At 51.8% G+C, this 19,536-nt stretch overlaps 1 protein-coding gene across 1 annotated transcript in view; it reads left to right on the top strand.

Moving 5' to 3' along the window:
• Positions 1-19,092, top strand: part of LOC115500653 (myosin-13) — a 53,789-nt gene extending 34,697 nt beyond the window's left edge. The window contains exons 22-39 of the mRNA XM_030295222.1: positions 274-450; positions 1,039-1,184; positions 1,273-1,363; positions 2,868-3,257; positions 6,005-6,131; positions 6,211-6,329; positions 7,765-7,961; positions 8,346-8,529; positions 8,911-9,076; positions 9,968-10,092; positions 11,106-11,414; positions 11,500-11,703; positions 13,049-13,174; positions 13,458-13,628; positions 16,532-16,636; positions 16,725-16,820; positions 18,477-18,611; positions 19,015-19,092. Of these exons, the coding sequence (XP_030151082.1) occupies positions 274-450; positions 1,039-1,184; positions 1,273-1,363; positions 2,868-3,257; positions 6,005-6,131; positions 6,211-6,329; positions 7,765-7,961; positions 8,346-8,529; positions 8,911-9,076; positions 9,968-10,092; positions 11,106-11,414; positions 11,500-11,703; positions 13,049-13,174; positions 13,458-13,628; positions 16,532-16,636; positions 16,725-16,820; positions 18,477-18,611; positions 19,015-19,029 (2,883 nt within the window). The 3' untranslated portion in view covers positions 19,030-19,092. The remainder of the gene's footprint in view (positions 1-273; positions 451-1,038; positions 1,185-1,272; positions 1,364-2,867; positions 3,258-6,004; positions 6,132-6,210; positions 6,330-7,764; positions 7,962-8,345; positions 8,530-8,910; positions 9,077-9,967; positions 10,093-11,105; positions 11,415-11,499; positions 11,704-13,048; positions 13,175-13,457; positions 13,629-16,531; positions 16,637-16,724; positions 16,821-18,476; positions 18,612-19,014) is intronic.
• Positions 19,093-19,536: the final 444 nt, after the last annotated feature.

Here is a 19,536-nt window from a genome sequence, read left to right as displayed (position 1 = left end):
TTCCTAACGGGAGGATTTGAGGCTCTCTGTGCAGGCCAGTCAGGAAGATTAAGAATTCATAGACTGCCAGTTTCAGGATGATACAACCAACCACACACTAAGCACCTGCCAGGGAGGTAAAGGGGCAGTGGCAAAAAAAAAAAAAAAAAAAAAAAAAAAAAAAAAAAAAAAAAGAATGAGAAAGAGAAAGTAAAGAAAATGAACAATCTAGGTTCTGCTGGAAGCCCCTGACTTCATTGTTTGCACGATTCGATTGTGTTGATACTCTTCCAGGTAAAGAATCTTTCTGAGGAAATGACAGCACTAGAGGAAAACATTTCCAAATTGACCAAAGAGAAGAAGTCTCTGCAGGAGGCCCATCAGCAAACATTGGATGATCTCCAGGTTGAGGAGGATAAAGTCAACGGTCTAATCAAAATAAATGTCAAGCTGGAACAGCAAACGGATGATGTAAGGAGATTTTACCACTGCGTTCTAAGAGCTATTGCTTGCAGAAGCACGGGCAAGGGGGGGTGGGGGGGTGGGGTGGGGTCCAGCTTCTGATTCTGAATCAGAATCCCTGAGTCTGGACCTCAGCCCCCTCCACAGGAGCCTGGAATGTTGAGTGAGACCCTTAAACTCTTCAGCCTCCATTCCCACCTGTTGAAATGGATCCACCTCGGAGGGTTTCCGTGGAAAAAGCTCAGGAGGTGGAGAGTGTTCAGTAACCATGACAATGACCATTGTTCCCCATCGTGTTAACATTTTTTGTTCTCGGTGCAAGAACCGTGTCTGAGGTTTTTCAGGTTTCACTCACGGTTGTGGCTTGAACTTGTCTGGATGGCATCAGTTTTTCTGTTCCTCACACACCCTCGTGCACCCACACACGGGCACACTCACAGATTTGCACTCATCGCCCCCCCACCACCATGCATGTGAGCGAGGGAGGAGTGACGGTGTTCAGTCTAAGTCCTCAGAAGCCGTGAGCGGCCACACTGGCTCAAGGGGCGAGCTCATGTTCTCCCCGGGGTCTCAACTTTTGCACCCACGTCTCCCCAGCTTGAGGGCTCCTTGGAGCAGGAGAAGAAGCTCCGGGCGGACCTGGAGAGAATGAAGAGGAAGCTGGAAGGAGACCTGAAAATGTCCCAGGAATCCATCATGGATCTAGAAAATGATAAGCAGCAAGTAGAGGAAAAATTGAAAAAGTAGGTATTTCATGTTTGACCTCTGTGTTTGCGCCTGAAAGCCAGTCGACCCCCTTTAAAAGGCTTGTATTTCGTGTTATATTTGCAGGAAGGAGTTTGACATCAGTCAGTTACAAACCAAAATTGAGGACGAACAAGCACACGGTTTGCAATTACAAAAGAAGATCAAAGAACTACAGGTGGAAACATCAAAACCTTCCCCACCCTGAAAACCCTTTGCAAGGGTCCCTCCTGCCCTTCTCCCTTTGTTTCTTTGTTTCTTTAGCTGCTGGTTTTCCTCCTGTCCTCAGAGCCAGAATGTCCTGTCCTTCCCTTTATGTCTCTGAAATTAACACCTTAATTTTCTCAGTAGCACATAGGCAATCTCCTTGAGAATATTACAGTGTTGCCTAAATGGGATTGGTAAGGGTGCTTTGATCACCACCAGTGAGCTGGGTGCTCTCCACATCTTCTCAGAAGTCACTCCTGGGGCACCTGGGTGGCTCAGGCAGTTGAGCATCTGACTCTCGATTTCAGCTCAGGTCATGATGTCACGGCTTCGTGAGTTTGAGCCCCGCATTGGGCTCTGCACTGACAACATGGAGTCTGTTTGGGATTCTCTCTTTCCCCCTCTCCCTGTCCCTCCCCCACATGTTGTCTCTGCCTCTCCCAAAATAAATAAATGAGCTAAAAAAAAAAAAAAAAGAAGTCACTCCCACTCTCAGTGGGATGTGTATCCTCCAGGGTCTTTTGCTGTTGATTTATGTACATTGATCTAGGCATTGTGAGTTCAAACCCCACGTTGGGCATAGAGATTACATAAAAATAAAATCTTTTTTTAAGAAAAGACCCAAAGAAACTAATAGGATATATTAATGCATACATATGTATATGCACATATACATTAAACTATAAAGGAACAAGAACATTAAACTATATACATTTACATATATATTTATGCATGTAAATATATTCATTAAATATATGGATATTTTATATCTCTTAGTTTAAATATGATACCACAGAGGCTTTGGTTCTGCAACTTGCTCCTTTCTTTTTTTTTTTTAATTTTTTAAATCTTTGTTTATTTTTGAGAAAGAGAGAAAGAGAGAGTGAGAGCAGGGAAGGGACAGAGAGAGAGGCACACACACACAGAATCCGAAGCAGGCTCCAGGCTCTGAGCCGTCAGCACAGAGCCCTATGCGGGACTCGAACCCACGAACCGTGAGATCCTGACCTGAGCTGAAGTCGGATGCTTAACCAACTGAGCCACCCAGGCGCCCCACAACTTGCCCCTGCAGACCTGTCTGTGATAGACATGGGTCCAGTCTAACCCTTCACGAACTCCTGGAACACGGCCCCATCATGGTGGATTTGACAAGTCCCATATTTTTTTTTTTAATTTCTTTTAATGTTTTATTTATTTTTGAGACCGAGAGAGACAGAGCATGAGCAGGGGAGGGACAGAGAGAGAGGGAGACACAGAATCCGAAGCGGGCTCCAGGCTCTGAGCTGGCAGCACAGAGCCCGACAAGTCCCATATTGATGGACATTTAGACTGTTTCCAAGTTTGTTCCTCACTAATTTAATGTTCTAGCATATCCTTTTCTTTGTGATGCCTACCCTCAGTCCCTCACCACCCTGCCCCTTCCAAAGAGGGCTACTCCCCCCTCCCCAACATGCCTGATGCAGTGACTCTCTCAGGCCCGCACAGAAGAGCTGGAGGAGGAAATCGAGGCAGAGCGGGCCTCCCGGGCCAAAGCAGAGAAGCAGCGCTCCGACCTCTCCCGAGAACTGGAGGAGATCAGCGAGCGGCTGGAAGAAGCCGGCGGGGCCACTTCCGCCCAGATCGAGATGAACAAGAAGCGGGAGGCCGAGTTCCAGAAGATGCGCAGGGACCTGGAGGAGGCCACCCTGCAGCACGAAGCCACGGCGGCCACCCTGAGGAAGAAGCACGCAGACAGCGTGGCCGAGCTGGGGGAGCAGATAGACAACCTACAGAGGGTCAAGCAGAAGCTGGAGAAGGAGAAGAGCGAGTTGAAGATGGAGATCGACGACCTGGCCAGTAACATGGAGACCGTCTCCAAGGCCAAGGTACCTGACTCCCTGCTCGTAGCAAGTGTGAGGCAGTCACATCCACCTACCCAGGGGGCAGATGTAATTTGATGACCACGAATTCACTTCCCCTTCTAAACCGATTCTCCCCCAATTCTTCCTGCTCCTAACACCCGAAATCCATTCCAGTCATTCAAGCTTGACCCAATGATCTCCTTGCGATGCAAGGTCTCATCATCCTTCCCAGAGTCTCAGAAAGCTTTCAGAACCTTCCAACCCATCTGGCATTTTCTACAGCTAAATCGATTAATGGGTTGTACCAAAGGGCCTTGCTGGGCATGGTTTTCTACATGCCACTTCCTCCCTAGCCACCGTGTTAATCCTGGGTGGCATTACCAATGTGAAGTTATGCGTGAGAACAGGGGCGGATCCGAGTTTTGTGCCGCTCGAAGTAAAACTCAGGAGGGGAGGGGCCCTTTAAGAAAATGTACTCAAAATTAGGGGCACCCGGGCGGCTCAGTCACTTGAGCGTCCGACTTCAGCTCAGGTCATGATCTCGCAGTTTGTGAGTTCGAGCCCCGCGTCGGGCTCTGTGCTGACAGCTCAGAACCTGGAGCCTGCTTCGCATTCTGTGTCTCCCTCTCTCGCTGCCCCTCCCCCTCTCACACTCTGTCTCTTGCTCAAAAATAAATTTAAAAAAATTAAAAACAAAAAAGAAAATGTACCCAACATTATAAATACAAAGTTAAGCGCAAAAGTAAATACTCATTTAGAGTGAGAAAAACAAATCAGGTCCCCGTCTTCTGAGACCTCCTCGGGCCATTTGCCAGAAATGCCTCCCTAGAAATATATTCTTCTGCTTGCATGCAGCTTCCTTCCCCACCTGGAACCTTTTATAGCCACCTGCATGATCTAGGGCCCCTGGAAGTGAGGGTTGTGAAGCTCAAACCTCACCAGATTCATGGTAAAGCCGCTCCTGTGTGACTTCAAGGCAAACCTTCCTCACGGAGTGACTATGTGCTTCTAGATTCGTGGTGCCTCTTGCTGTCCTTGTTTAGGATCTGGATTCACAGCCGGGGCTTCGTCTTGATTGCTCCCTCACTGCCTGACTGCCACTCCTTTTTCTCTCTTGCTTGCCTCCCTGGTTTTCTGCCCTTCTTGGCTTTGTCCTCCCTCTCAGGAGTTATGTATTCTCTGTCTCCATCTCTGTCCCTCTCCCCCGTAACACACAGGCCAGGCCTCAGGGTTGCCTGGGTTAGGAGTGAGGATGGCAGCACCCACACGCAGCACCGCCTTGTCACCTCCCTTTCTCTGTCATGCTTCCCGCTCTCGGTTCTCAATTTTAAAATCCAGTGGTGGGGCGCCTGGGTGGCGCAGTCGGTTAAGCGTCCGACTTCAGCCAGGTCATGATCTCGCGGTCCGTGAGTTCGAGCCCCGCGTCGGGCTCTGGGCTGATGGCTCAGAGCCTGGAGCCTGTTTCCGATTCTGTGTCTCCCTCTCTCTCTGCCCCTCCCCCGCTCATGCTCTCTCTCTGTCTCAAAAATAAATAAACGTTAAAAAAAAAAAAAATTTTTAAATCCAGTGGAGGAAGTCTTTTATATTGCTTTATTTTTTTTAAGTTGTTGTATCCTTTGATTTTGTTTCTCCTTGTGAGTCTGCTGTCTCTTTTTCAACTACCCCAGATAAAATTATTTTATGTTCATATGTCATTTTCTCAAAGATATCCTAAGCACTTTGAGAACTTCCTTAGAATCTAATATCTCTGCCTCTTCTTTTTTTAAAATGTTTGTTTGTTTTTGAGAGAGAAAGAGAGAGCACAAGCAGGGGAGGAGCAGAGAGACAGAGGGAGACACAGAATCCAAAGCAGGCTCCTGGCTCTGAGCTATCAGCACAGAGCCAGAATCAGGGCTTGAACTCATGAACCATGAGATCATGACCTGAGTGGAAGTTGGACACTCAACTGACTGAGCCACCCAGGTGCCCCTACCCCTGACTCTTCTGCTGCCATCTTATACTTCACAGTCTAAGGAAAAATATGCACTCAGTACATTTATCTTGTGTTACATGAGGCGGGAGGAAGAAGTCGATAATATATGCAAGGTTTTGAAACAAATTTCACAAAAATACAGGCCAACTAGAGGCTACAGGAGTGACTCCCTTCCTGCTATCTCTACCATACAGAACCTTTTGTATAATCTAGTGAAATGTTCGACACTGTCACCTGAATATACTGCTTGCAAACAAATCAGAAGGTAATATTATTCCAATGGCAATCGAATTACTTACATTGCAAGAAGATTCTGGGGTTCCTTTGAGTAGCATCTCCTCAAAGGTGTCTTTTACAAACCAATCAATACTTAGCTACCAAAACCCTGTTGCTCCAACTTATTGGGGCGAAGCAGTATTCACAGACAGAAAAAAATAAAGCAAATCTGAAGGGATTGTAATTTTTTAAACTGACGTTCAGGGCGCCTCGGTAGCTCAGTCGGTTAGGCATCTGACTGTTGATTTCGGCTCAGGTCATGATCTCGGGGTTCATGAGTTCGAGCCCCATGTCGGGCTCTGTGCTGACAGCCCAGAGCCTGGAACCCGCTTTGGATTCTGTGTCTCCCTCTCTCTCTGCCCCTCCCCTGCTCACGCTCTGTCTCGCTTTCTCTCCCAAAAATAAACATGAGCAAATTTGTTTTATTTTACCTGACAAGAAGCCTAAGCCACCATACTTCCCAGTTCAGTCCTGGACACCGGAAACCCATTTTTCCCATTCGTGTTGACTTCTTTCTTAAAAGAGTAACATGGAGAGAACGTGCCGGACCGTGGAAGACCAGCTTAATGAGATCAAGGCCAAGGATGACCAACAGACACAGCTGATCCATGATCTGAACATGCAGAAGGCAAGACTGCAGACCCAAAATGGTAAGGATGGGCAGGGCCCTGGGGTGCAGCCAGGCCACGGGAGAGGACGGTGTGCAACACTCATGCATCTGTTCGGCAGGGGAGCTGAGCCATCAAGTGGAAGAGAAGGAGTCTCTGATTTCACAGCTAACCAAAGGCAAGCAGGCCCTCACCCAGCAGCTGGAGGAGCTTAAGAGGCAACTGGAAGAAGAAACCAAGGTAAGAATGCCTCTTTCTGGCACAGTCACAACCTGAGAAGCCACAAAAAATGGTTGGAGGCAGTGTGACCGCAGGAGGTAGAAAGCTTCTCCGCTGCTGCATAGGAACCTACAGGAACCTGTTCTCTGAGATTACAGGACTTTGACCTTGGATCTCCTTCCTCAGAGCCAGGATGCCCCATCCTCTGGGTTCCTCTGCTCCCCACGAGGTGGTCTGATAAACATGCCTCTCCAGCCAGGGCATCCCCGGCCCCATTCACTGCACCAGCTTGACTTTCTCTGCCTCTCTCTGTGTATCCTTTCCCCCTGCTCAGCCATTTATCCTGACCACCCGAAACGCCCTCCTCTTTCTTCCACATCACTCATGTATCACCTGCTACAACACCCGCTCTTAAGCTCTCCTCCTCCAAAAACACCGCATGGCATTAGGGACACATTTGGGACACGTACATAAATATGCACATCATCATCATGTTCTTGACTTCGATATCGAGATATTTATATCCATCATGCCCATTCCCTCCCCCGCACTGATCTATAAATGCCTAGGCAGGAACAATTTTTCCCTCGTGGTAAACAGTAGGTACAGTGCGTAGAACAGTGCACACAGCAGGTGCCTCATAAATGCTGCCGATGTGTGTTCAGGCGTTAGAATGGGAGTCCAGGAGTCCACAAAGCTGCATTCTGTGATTTTTGAGGTTGCCATGCACCGGCCAAGATTTACAAGGCAATCTTTCAGAATGCTCCCGAGCTCCGCATACCCTTAAAAAAAGAACGAGCACTTTTTGTCTGCCATCTTCCTGTCATGTGCTAAGGGTCTTCAGTGGGCTGGGGTGGGGGTTGTGGCAAGAAGCAGAGAACGAACGAGCAGCGAGAAGATCCACTACAGGAACGAGGCTGTCCTCAGGCCGGGATACAGTAGCAGCTGAGCTCAGGGAAAGCTTTCCCTAACATTGCATCAAACAAGGAGAACATTATTCCTTTCTCGTTCTGTTTCAATTCTTCTGATTACATAAGCAAAAGACCTCAAGTTGGACACCATCTCTCTTAGCAGGTGCTTATTTTCGTTATACAGAGAGGAGGCCTCAGCCACAGAGCCACGGCCGAAAGTACCTAGCTAGAAGGTGATGGATAACTCGGCTTTATCTCCGTGGCGTTTATTCTAACGGTTCCCTCCTGTTTATGGCAAATGCTAACGCTTTGCGATTTAATGCAGTGTAAAGGTTTACTTTTGAAATGCACGTATTTAAATATAATAAGGGAGTCAGCTTTAAAAAAATTTTAAATGAGACGGGATGTATGGAGGTGTGGCAAAGCTTTGTGAAGGCAGCTCGGGAATGGTTCACGTTGGGAAATGCTGGTTTAAAGTGGAAATACCTTAGCTTGGAAGATGGCCAGATAGACGTCTTTGCAGCCTCACCATCATACTGTCGCAGGCCAAGAACGCGCTGGCCCACGCCCTGCAGTCCTCCCGCCACGACTGTGACCTGCTGCGGGAACAGTACGAGGAGGAGCAGGAGGGCAAGGCCGAGCTGCAGAGGGCGCTGTCCAAGGCCAACAGCGAGGTGGCCCAGTGGAGGACCAAATACGAGACGGACGCCATCCAGCGCACAGAGGAGCTGGAGGAGGCCAAGTACGGGGTCCCGGGCTACGGCGGGAGAGGTGACCCCAAGACACAAGTGAAGAGACAGAGAGTTCTTCCTACTTTGAGAGACTCTCTCTTCCTTCCTCTCCAGACCCCTGAGTTTTCTTAAGCTTTCAGACGGGCCATCCCTGTCCCTCCCCTGGGACTGTCCACTCCACCTTGTTGCTTTGGTGGCTTCTCGCTGGCCTGCTCTGCCACCCAGCACTTAGCAATTCTTCAGGTGATACCTAGACCCTGTCCACTCATGACCTTCCAGGTCTTGGTCTTACCAAGTTCCAGTCCTGAACAGACTGTTCCTCCTCATCCGGTCTAACAGGTAGTTCTGAAATAGTCCACCTTTGCCGAGTGGGGGGGAAACTCTGGTTCTTTTAGGAAAAAGCTGGCTCAGAGGCTCCAGGAAGCAGAGGAAAACACAGAGGCAGTGAGTGCCAAGTGCGCCTCCTTGGAGAAAACCAAGCAGAGGCTTCAGGGGGAAGTGGATGATTTGATGCTGGACTTGGAACGCACCAACACAGCCCGTGCCATCCTGGACAGGAAGGAGAGAGACCTGGATAAGGTCTGCCCCCCGAGAGCCCCGGCTTCTCACGCTGGGATGTGTGAGATGCCCACACATCAGGGAGACCCTCTGAGCAGCAAATCACGGTGTGGGCGGTTGGGATTTACAACGCCTCTCTGCTTTTGTGACTGTCTCTCCAAAGTGAATTTTTAGAGCAAGCCGATTCAGGTTCCCTTGGAGAACCCAAACACCTATAGGAACCCAGCAGACGGCCTGTGGGAATAGCAGAGTCTGGGGCCCGTGATCTAGACCTGTTTCTTGGGGCCCCAGGACGGGAGGGTGAAACCCTGGCATTGCTGACACAAGCTTCCTTGTTTTCATGGGCTCTCCCGGGTCCCCTGGCCCTTTCTGCTGCTCACGTGTCCCTTGGTCATCTCCCAGGTCCTTGCAGAGTGGAAGCAAAAGCTGGACGAGAGTCAGGCTGAGTTGGAAGCCGCTCAGAAAGGATCCAGGTCACTTAGTACTGAAATCTTCAAGATGCAGAATGCCTACGAGGAGGTGGTGGACCAGCTGGAGACACTGAGGCGGGAGAATAAAAATCTGCAAGGTGATGGGGCGCTTGGGAGGCTCAGTCCGTTAAGTGTTCGACTCTTGGTTTCGGCTCAGGTCGTGATCTCACGGTTCGTGGGTTCGAGCCCCGTGTCGGGCTCTGTGCTGACAGCGTGGAGCCTGCTTGGGATTTTCTCTCTCTCTCTCTCTCTCTCTCTCTCTCTCTCTCTCTCTCTGTCCCTACCCATCTCATGCTGTCTCTGTCTCTCTCTAAATAAATAATTAATAAGCTTTAAAAAAATCTGCAAGGTGAGCTCTCTCTGCACCCCAGGTTTGGGGTGCCCCTTCTTGCCTCCTCCCTCTTTCTTCTTCCCGCTGTCCCTCAAAACCCTCCCATCTGTTCAGCTGACCCTGGAGCTCAGCCCTGCTCATGTACAGCCATCACACCAAGGTCTCATTCTGCAGCACAAAGGGCAAAATGAATTGCTAAGCTCACCTCTTCTTGGAGAACAAGTTCCCCCATGGATTTCGTCTCTACGTGGCATTGTGTCCTCCAGCATATCACTAAATCCCTTAGGACCTCAGACCCCTGATCTGCAGAATCAGACCAGATCCTACACCCCCTGAAACTCCTTTTGGCTCCGAAAGACGATGATCCTATATTCTATGCATCGTCTCCACAAATTTCCTTTTCTGGCCCTCACTGTGACCCTGTTACATACTTTGTGAAGTGTTAAGGGCCACAGGGTGTTGTTCTTACCCCTCCTCTCTGCAGAGTTCAGGTGAGGCAACAAACCTGTGTCCTGCTGACCCCTCACCTGAAGGGTCCCACTGTGTCCTGTCCTATATAAACGTGAATGCGTCACCCATCCCCAAAATCCCTGGCAAAATGCCTCGGCTGTCAACTGGAAGCAGATGAAATGATCTAAATCGAGCCCATCCTTTGCAGAAGAGATTTCCGACTTAACCGAGCAGATTGCAGAGACTGGCAAGAATCTGCAGGAAGTGGAAAAGACCAAGAAGCAGGTAGAACAAGAAAAGTCAGACCTCCAGGTGGCCCTGGAGGAGGTGGAGGTAAGTGTCTGGGGCAAGACAGGAGGAAGCTCAGGAGGGCGGGACCCTGAAGGAGGGGGCACTGACTAGACCATGACTTTGGGGCTGTCTCCTGCCAGGAGATGCCAAGGCTTCATGGGAATTAACATCCAGCCATCCCCGGGGAAACAGCTGTGCTGTGTTTCTCCTCCCGGGGCCCCTCCAGCTCAGCTCATCACATCTCCCCTTTTGAAAATAAATAAATGTGTTCATTATGCCCTCAGTGTCTTCCTCTCAGGAAGCAAGAATCCATCATCAAACATCCTGAGAGCTGTCTCAGAATTGCTCGGTTTTGACAGTCACACACAACCATCTTTGGCCACTGGGACTTCTGTAAAGGCAACATATAGGCTCAGTGTCCCGATGCCCTAATCAGTGTGGCCAGCACAGGGCGGGTGGACAGTCGAGCTGTGTCTAGGGAAATTTGCATAACACAGGACGACCGGAAAGCAATTACCCTGTCATTTTGTTTTGTTTTTTTTTAATTTTTTTTTTCAACGTTTATTTATTTTTGGGACAGAGAGAGACAGAGCATGAACGGGGGAGGGGCAGAGAGAGAGAGGGAGACACAGAATCGGAAACAGGCTCCAGGCTCTGAGCCATCAGCCCAGAGCCTGACGCGGGGCTCGAACTCCCGGACCGCGAGATCGTGACCTGGCTGAAGTCGGACGCTCAACCGACTGCGCCACCCAGGCGCCCCTACCCTGTCATTTTGGAGAATAAGTGGCCCCTGACTTACGGTCACTTAGAATAGACACACCCAATAAAGGTTTTACTAACTCAAAAAGATGCTCCGTCCTCCCCAAGACATAAAATTGTTAATAACAGATCCAAAGTTTTAGTTCCAGTTTCATTACTGGGAGGGTCATTTGGGGGCAAATTGCTTGACCTCTGGCTCTCTGTAAAACGGGTAGAGTAACACCCGTTTTCTCGTAACGGGAAACAGCCGTTTGAGAAGACAGCTGCCCACCCAGTCACCCGTCTCCTTTCATCAGGGTTCCCTGGAACACGAAGAGAGCAAGATCTTGCGCGTCCAGCTGGAGTTGAGCCAGGTGAAATCCGAGCTTGACCGCAGGGTCGCTGAGAAGGACGAAGAAATCGAGCAGCTGAAGAGAAACAGACAGCGGGCCGCAGAGGCCATGCAAAGCGTGCTGGACGCCGAGATCCGGAGCCGGAACGATGCCCTGAGGCTGAAGAAGAAGATGGAGGGAGACCTCGACGAGATGGAGATCCAGCTGGGCCATTCCAGCCGCCAGGTGGCAGAGACCCAGAAGCACCTGCACACCGTGCAGGGCCAGCTCAAGGTCAGCGCGCAGGCCCTGGCGGACCCGGTGGGGGGGGGGGGACTCTCGGCCTGGGCTCCGGCCTCACGCCGGGTTTTCCCCGAAGGCTTCCCAGCTGCACCTGGATGACGCCCGGAGGAGCAACGAGGACCTCAAGGAGCAGCTGGCCATTGTGGAGCGCAGGAATGGCCTCTTGCTGGAGGAGCTGGAGGAGCTGAAGGCGGCCCTGGAGCAGACCGAGCGGACCCGCAGGCTGTCGGAGCAGGAGCTTCTGGACGCCAGCGACCGCGTGCAGCTCCTGAACTCGCAGGTGCGTCCGTCCGGAGGGGCACGGGGGGCAGGCAGGCCACCCATACAGTGGAAGGCGGCACCCTCCCTTCCTCCCAGACCAGCGGTCAAGAGCAAGTCGCCTTAAGCTTTCGTTCTTGGAATAAGTACGCTCCAGATGCCAGATTTCTGAGCTGTCTTTAAGCCGAAGATACGAGGTGATGCACATTGTGGGGAAATCAGAGAAGGCAAGGATGAATTATTACATGACGAGACCGGAGGAGGAGACATCCAAGCCACAACCTTGGAAAATGAGAATTGTCTTTCAAAATAATTATGTTGTTACATTTGTAAAAGTTTCTTTAATTTCTTTGAGTTTACTTATTTATTTTTGAGAGACCGAGAGAGAGAGAGAGAGAGAGAGAGAGAGAGAGAATCCCAAGCAGGATCTGCACTGTCAGCACAGAGCCCGATGCAGGGCTCAAACACGCAAACTGTGAGATCATGACCTGAGCCAAAATCACCAGTCGGACGCTTACCCGACGGAGCCACCCAGGCACTCCAGGCACCCCTACCTTTATGAAAGTTTTTTTTTAATTATTTGTTGCAAAATATAGACAATACAAGCACATGAATAGAAGAAAAATACCAGGGCGTCTGGGTGGCTCAGCCAGTTAAGCGTCTGACTTTGGCTCAGGTCATGATCTCATGGTCATGAGTTCAAGCCCCACATTTGGCTCTGTGCTGACAGCTCAGATCCTGGAGCCTGCTTCTGATTCTGTGTCTCCTTCTCTCTCTGCCCCTCACCCACTCATTCATTCTCTCTCTCTCTCTCTCTCTCTCTCTCTCTCTCTCTCTCAAAAATAAAACATTAAAAAAATTTTTTGAAGAATTGTTTCACATTTTAGGGACACCTGGATGGCTTAATTGGTTCAGCATCCAACTCTTGATCTTGGCTCAGGTCATGATCTCACGGTTCATGAGTCTGAGCCCTGCAACAGGATTTTCTCTCTCTCTCTCTCTCTCTCTCTCTCTCTCTCTCTCTCTCTCTCCAGCCCCCTCAAAAAAAAAAAAACAAATTTCACATTTTATATACTTATGTCTACCCATCCTTTCTTTGCTCCAACACCTCTTACTGAATAATCTATTCTTCCTCATTTATGGGAAAATCTACTTGTATCATTTAACCAGTTATTTTACGTGCAGTTCTTGCGTCTGTTTCAGGACCTTGTGTTCCGTCAAGAATAAGAGGGCATCCAGCAAATCCCCGTGTGGGAAATAAGAAACACGATCGTGATGTGTTTCCTTCCCCACCCAGCTTTCTCCCTCTCGGTTGTTTCGAGCGTCCAAATACAACCTATACCTCTGGCATCTGATTCTTTTTATAGAACACGAGCCTGATAAATACCAAGAAAAAACTGGAAGCCGACATAGCTCAGTGCCAGGCGGAGGTGGAGAACTCGATGCAGGAGTCCAGAAACGCGGAGGAGAAGGCCAAGAAGGCCATCACGGATGTGAGCTCCGTTCCTTCTTTTCAGAGCAAGTGCTTGGCTTGGTGGGGAAGGGGCTTCTAAGCCGAGACCAGGCAAGTGGGTTTCGTCTCCGGCTGACCCGCCGTCGGCAGAGGGAATGAGATGAAGCCTCCGCAGAGACAACGTGGGGAGGAGGTGCCTCGTGGTGCAGACTGAATGAGGGAGGCGGGACCAACACGCTCAGCATTGACCTTGACGGCATCCTCCCCGTGCGCCGGGTAGGGATGCCAGGTGGCCCACTGATACTTTCCATGCGCTTAATCAGGCGGCCATGATGGCCGAGGAGCTGAAGAAGGAGCAGGACACGAGCGCCCACCTGGAGCGGATGAAGAAGAATCTGGAGCAGACGGTGAAGGACCTTCAGCACCGTCTGGACGAGGCTGAGCAGCTGGCCCTGAAGGGCGGGAAGAAGCAGATCCAGAAACTGGAGAACCGGGTAGGGCGGGTAGGGCGGCGGCGGCTGGGGAGGACTCTGGCTCTCCAAGTGATGTCGGATTTCGCCACCTGGGGCACAGCCGCGGTCCAGACATTCACTGCTTCCCACAGCCCAACACACAGCCCCACCCACTTTACAAGGCTTACGCCTCGGTAGCTTCGGGGTAATGACACTTGCAAGTGTTCACGTCCTGTTTTCCTGGGACCTGGGACCCACGGAAATAAGGGGGAATATACTTCACATTCTTAAAATCACATATTTGGTGGGAGCCCCATTTGGGGCCAGTGGCCCCACGACCTACCTAAAGTCTATAGTGTCTCTTTACCTCCGGCTCCCGTTCCTTTCCAGCTCTCCCAGTCCCAACGCAGTCCACAACACTGCGCTCCTTCCTAGACTGGCGCTCCCCCCCCCCCTCCTCCCCCTCCCCCCCCCCCCCCCCCCCCCCCCCGCCAATGCCCGCAGGAAAATTCACCGCCTTGCCCAAGGGATTCCTGCTCTTTCATTATCTGGGAACTTCTTTGTGTTTGTTTTCCTTTCTTTGCTAATTTCTCCCTTGGTTTCCTGTACCCATTGCTTCTCCCTTTAGACCTGTGAAGGTTCTTATTTCTTTTGTTTTGAAAATGGGTTCCACTACCAGTCGAAGTTCTGGAAAAGGGCCGGGGTTTGGGGGGAGTTTGTAGAAAGTCCCCGTTGTCCCAGAGGGAGGAAATGGAAACGTAGGTGGGGAAGGGCGTGAGGGGCTGGCAAAGGGAAGGAGATGACCTCTCCCAGCAGGGAAGGGCCTCAAATGAGGTCAGTCTTCGTGCCAGCCTCCCAAGGATGTGGTCACCAGCACATACACGCTGTAAAAAGGATCTTTTGGCTAAAAACGAGGCAGCTGTGGACATGTGAGTAACAATGACATGTGAGTCAACACCAGGGGGCGCCTAGGTGGCTCAGTCAGTTGAGCATTGGACTCTTGATTTCTGCTCAGGTTATGACCTCATGGTTTGTGAGTTCAAGCCCCGCATCAGGCTCTGCACTAAGCACTGTCCTCCAAAATTCTTTAAATGCTTCTTTTTAATTATTCCCAGTCATACAGTGTTAAGTGAATTTAGGTCTGTCCTTCTCACGGATCCCTCCACTGAGGGAGGGATTAGATCTCATGCCATCCTCCATGATTCTTTGATTCCTGGGTTGGCAGGGAGCCCTCCTCGGCCAGCCTCCCCTCACACACGAGGCATCTCGACTGGCCTCCAATATCAGCCACCCAGTTATCTTTAGTTCTGTAAACCTCGCAGAGGCCACAAGAGCACTGCCAGGAGCACTCGCGTTTTGTAGAACCTAATGGAAAGCAGCTTCCCAGAGCTTTGCGGGGTGGCCAGGAGTCCCAGGGATCTGTTTTGGGACAGTGCCCAGAGTTACCCCTTTCCACTGGTGGATTTCAAGGTTGACCTGGTGAGTCCACAAGGCCTGAGCTGCCCCCGTCTGTGGCCGCTGGGATTCCCGGGGGCTGGCCGCCACGGTCCCTAGACTGTGGAGTCGGGGCTAGTTAGTGACCTGTGTTCTCAGTGGCTGACCTATCCTCTCAAGACTTCAGGAAAGGCAGAGGCAGCTATGAAATGAACAACACCTATGTAGCGCTTTATCAAACATACTTGCACATACTTTGACATTTTTTTAAGTTTAATTGAGAGAGAGAGAGACTCAGAGAGCACAGTGGGGGAGGGGCAGAGAGAGACGAGAAAGACAGAATCCCAAGTAGGCTCCACACTGTTAGAACAGAGCCCGATGCGGGACTCGGTAAGATCATGACCCGAGCGGAAACCAAGAGTCGGACGCTTAACCAACTGAGCCACCCAGGCGCCCCTCGTTTGTCTAATTGATCCCCACATTTGAGGTAAGTGGGGAAGGAATTATAATGTCCATCCTAGACACGTAAGAACTCATTCTCAGGAGCAGCCCCTGACCTGCTCAGCATCAATCAGCTGTACCAGGCCCTTCAACACACCCAGACCGTTCCTGGCCCAGGCTCTCACCATGACCCGCACATTCTCATTAACCAGGAATCAGGGCCACCCCAGATGGTCGTTGCCGGCTTCGCCCGCGGGGACAAGTCGGGGCCAGAGCACAGGCCTCACCGGGCTGCTGGCCCCACAGAAAGAGGCGTCTTATGCAGAGCCCGGCTTGATAGCCCAGCCGTGTGCCCCTAAGAGCTGTCACTGCCCAAGGAGGGCATCTTGCTATCGTTTGCACAAAGCCACTGCACAGACCGTGGTGGCCTTGTGACCAAAGTGTGGTTCCTGAGCAGGGTGCCTGGGTGCCTCAGTCAGTTGATCCTCCGACTTCGGCTCAGGTCATGATCTCACGGTTCATGGGTTCGAGCCCCACTCGGGCTCTGTGCTGACAGCTCAGAGCCTGCAGCCTGCTTCGGATTCTGTGTCTCCCTCTCTCTTCTGCTCCTCCCCCGCTCATGCTCTGTTTCTCTCTCTCTCTCAAAAATAAACATTTTAAATTTTTTTTTTTCAACGTTTATTTTTATTTTTGGGACAGAGAGAGACAGAGCATGAACGGGGGAGGGTCAGAGAGAGGGAGACACAGAATCGGAAACAGGCTCCAGGCTCCGAGCCATCAGCCCGGAGCCCGACGCGGGGCTCGAACTCACGGACCGCGAGATCGCGACCTGGCTGAAGTCGGACGCTTAACCGACTGCGCCACCCAGGCGCCCCACAAAAATAAACATTTTAAAAAAATAACTAAAAATAAATTAAAAATGTGGTTCCTGAGCGTGAGGAGAAGACATTTTTACAAACTATCATCAGAGGATCCCGTGTTTGCCCGAAAATGCCCCCCACTCACGCGTGTGCGGGAGAAGCACAGGGGCTCCGACCCGGATGCTGTGCTCTCTCCCCGCCAAAACCCAGGTGCGGGAGCTGGAAAGTGAGCTGGACGCCGAGCAGAAGAGGGGGGCCGAAGCTCTGAAGGGGGCTCACAAATATGAGCGCAAAGTCAAGGAAATGACGTACCAGGTAAGGGGCTCCAAAGCCTCCGCGAGCGCCGGCCCCCTCGGGAGCAGAGGAGGGTCTGGGGGACCCTGGCACGGCGCTGTGTTCGCAGGCTGAGGAGGACCGCAAGAACATCCTTAGGCTCCAGGACCTGGTGGACAAGCTTCAGGCCAAAGTGAAGGCGTACAAGAGGCAGGCCGAGGAGGCTGTGAGTAGGGGGGCCCCAGCCCCCCCAGCCCTGGGCAACGGCCACGGAGCCAGAGGCCTGGGGTTTTATTTGTAGGTTGCCGACTCAGGGACACCTGCCCTTCCTCCCTCCCCTGGTTTGTGTCAAACAAGCCTGTCCCCCAAACCCCAGCTGCACCTCCTGGGTGCCTCCCGCCTCAGTCTCGTGGCCAGCCCCCTCATTTTATCCCCTATCCCCACCCTGCCGGCCTCACTTTGCCCTGACACCCCAGCCAGCTCAGCATACCCCACAGCCTCACCTTAAACCCCCCTACCCTGGTTCACGGCATCTCCCCTTGCCCCCATCCCTGGTCCCCAGGGCCTTATCCTTCCTGCCCTCTCTAATTGCCACCCACCACCCTGATCAGATAGACCTACGGGAAGTTACTAGCAGGAACCTTTGGGGGGGGGGCAGGGGGAGGGCAAGGGGAGGTACTTTTTATTTTACAGAAAAGAAATAGTTTTGGAAACTCTAGGTTAAACAGAGTTGAACTGGCTGCTTTCAAGGATTTCTCAGATTTTTTAGGTGACGTGAAATGCACCCTTCAAAGTGGACAGAATATTCTAGAACGTAGTGTGGCTCACCCTTAGTGGAACTCAGAACCTTTTTTTTTTTTTTTTTTTTTTTTTTATTTATTTTTGGGACAGAGAGAGACAGAGCATGAACGGGGGAGGGGCAGAGAGAGAGGGAGACACAGAATCGGAAACAGGCTCCAGGCTCCGAGCCATCAGCCCAGAGCCTGATGCGGGGCTCGAACTCACGGACCGCGAGATCGTGACCTGGCTGAAGTCGGACGCTTAACCGACTGCGCCACCCAGGCGCCCCCCTTTTTTTTTTTTTTAATGTTTATTTATTCTTGAGAGAAAGAGAGACAGAGCATGAGCTGGGGAGGCACAGAGGTGGGGGGCGGGGCACACAATCTGAAGCAGGCTCCAGGCTCTGAGCTGTCAGCACAGAGCCCGACGCGGGGCTTGAACCCACGAACTGCGAGATCCTGACCTGAGCCACCCAGTACCCCAGAACCTTTTATTATATGTAGAGCAGCCCACCAGACTGGTGTCCTGAGGAACAAAATTGGGGAGACCCTGCTGTCGACAAATGACTGAGCATATATGGTTTCTCTCCTTGTCCTGTTTTCCTCCGTGCCCAAGGGGCTGGCGGTTCCATCCTGACCACAAGGAAGCAGATCCGAACTGATTAAATGGGGGAGGGCTTTGTACCCATTGGATTAGCACAGTCGCAGCAGGACTTCCCAGGAGGCCACCTTCTTCAAGAACCCTCAGATCGCCCTTGACAGACATGCACGGTGGCCAGGCCACAGGCAGACAAGGGCTGGAGAAGGCCAGGGCAAGGAGTGGGGGGGGGGGGGGGGGGGTTGGGCTACTGGCCTCTGACCTTCCAGGTGCCTCAGGAGGACTCGGGACTGGGGTCCCCGCCAAAGAGCTCCAGTGGGGGTGTTAGCACAGAGTAGGGACGTGAGGGGACAGGCGGGGGTCCTAGGACAGCAGTACCCTCGAGGTGATCAGACAGCATCGGCTGTCAGGGGCTGGGAGTGTCCCCCAAGGCCCCGCAGGGACTCGGAGCCTCAGAGCCAGAGTGAAGGGCTTCCTCAGCCTCTAGCCCCTCTCTCTTCCACAGGAGGAGCAGGCCAACACACAGATGTCCAAGTGCCGGAGGGTCCAGCACGAGCTGGAGGAGGCGGAGGAGAGGGCCGACATCGCAGAGTCCCAGGTCAACAAGCTCCGGGCCAAGAGCCGAGATGTGGGGAGCCAGGTGAGAGCAGACGTCCCGAGACCAGGACCAGGGGAGCACCCCAGGGAGAGTGTGGAGGACGTAGGCTGCAGCCTCTTCCCCGCTGCTGGCCCTGAGCTCGCAGATGCCAAGCCTTGGCCAGGCCCCCGGTGGCTCCAGGCTCATGGGGCAGAGGGGGGACAAGGGGGCCAGACACTAATCATCCCCGTCCCTCTTTGTGGTAAGAGGCACTGCCCAGGAAGCCCCTACTTTCTCGGGGGGGCTCGCCCATCTTCAGGGGCTCCCGGCTTTGTTTTTATGACGTGCAAGGGGGAAACCATGCCACTCCGTAATCTTTTCCGTGCCTTTCCAGCTGTTCCACATGAAGGCAACAGTCCACCTTGCCTTTGGTTTGACTCGTTCCCTAATTGTTTTTTTCCCACAGAAGATGGAAGAATGAGGCCTTCCGGACGCCCATTGCCATGGGACGCCTCAGGAGATGGGCGGTGGCGGGAGGCACGATGTTGGGAGGAATAAAATCTCCTGACTCCTCGTCTCTCCGGCTCTGTGTGTTCATTATCTGTGTGTTCATCCATTCTGCTTGCTCGGGGTGGTTTAAGAGTCTGCTGTGCATATAAAGAAGTAAGGGCCCAACCTCCTCAATTCTGCAGACAAGGAAACTGAGGTCATTCTCAAGGCCCCCAGAAAGCAGCCCCAGTCCAGCCCTCCCAATAAGAGTAATGATAGCAATGCAAACACACAGAACGAGTTTGTTCGTCTCCAGCGTTCACATGTGCATGTTTGTTTTCCTTTCCATTCAAGCCACGAAACAAGCCAGCCAGATCAGGCCAATATTGATGCCCTCGTATCTAGAAGTGTTGCAGACAGGCTACGGCTTGTCCCGTGTTAAGAAGATAAGATCACAGTTCTTCAGACTCACCGCACGGCACACAGTCTCACACGGTGG

This window comes from Lynx canadensis, chromosome E1 (assembly GCF_007474595.2).
Source record: "Lynx canadensis isolate LIC74 chromosome E1, mLynCan4.pri.v2, whole genome shotgun sequence".
In the NCBI taxonomy this organism is placed as follows: Eukaryota; Metazoa; Chordata; class Mammalia; order Carnivora; family Felidae; genus Lynx; species Lynx canadensis.
This window is presented reverse-complemented; position numbering and strand designations above follow the sequence as displayed.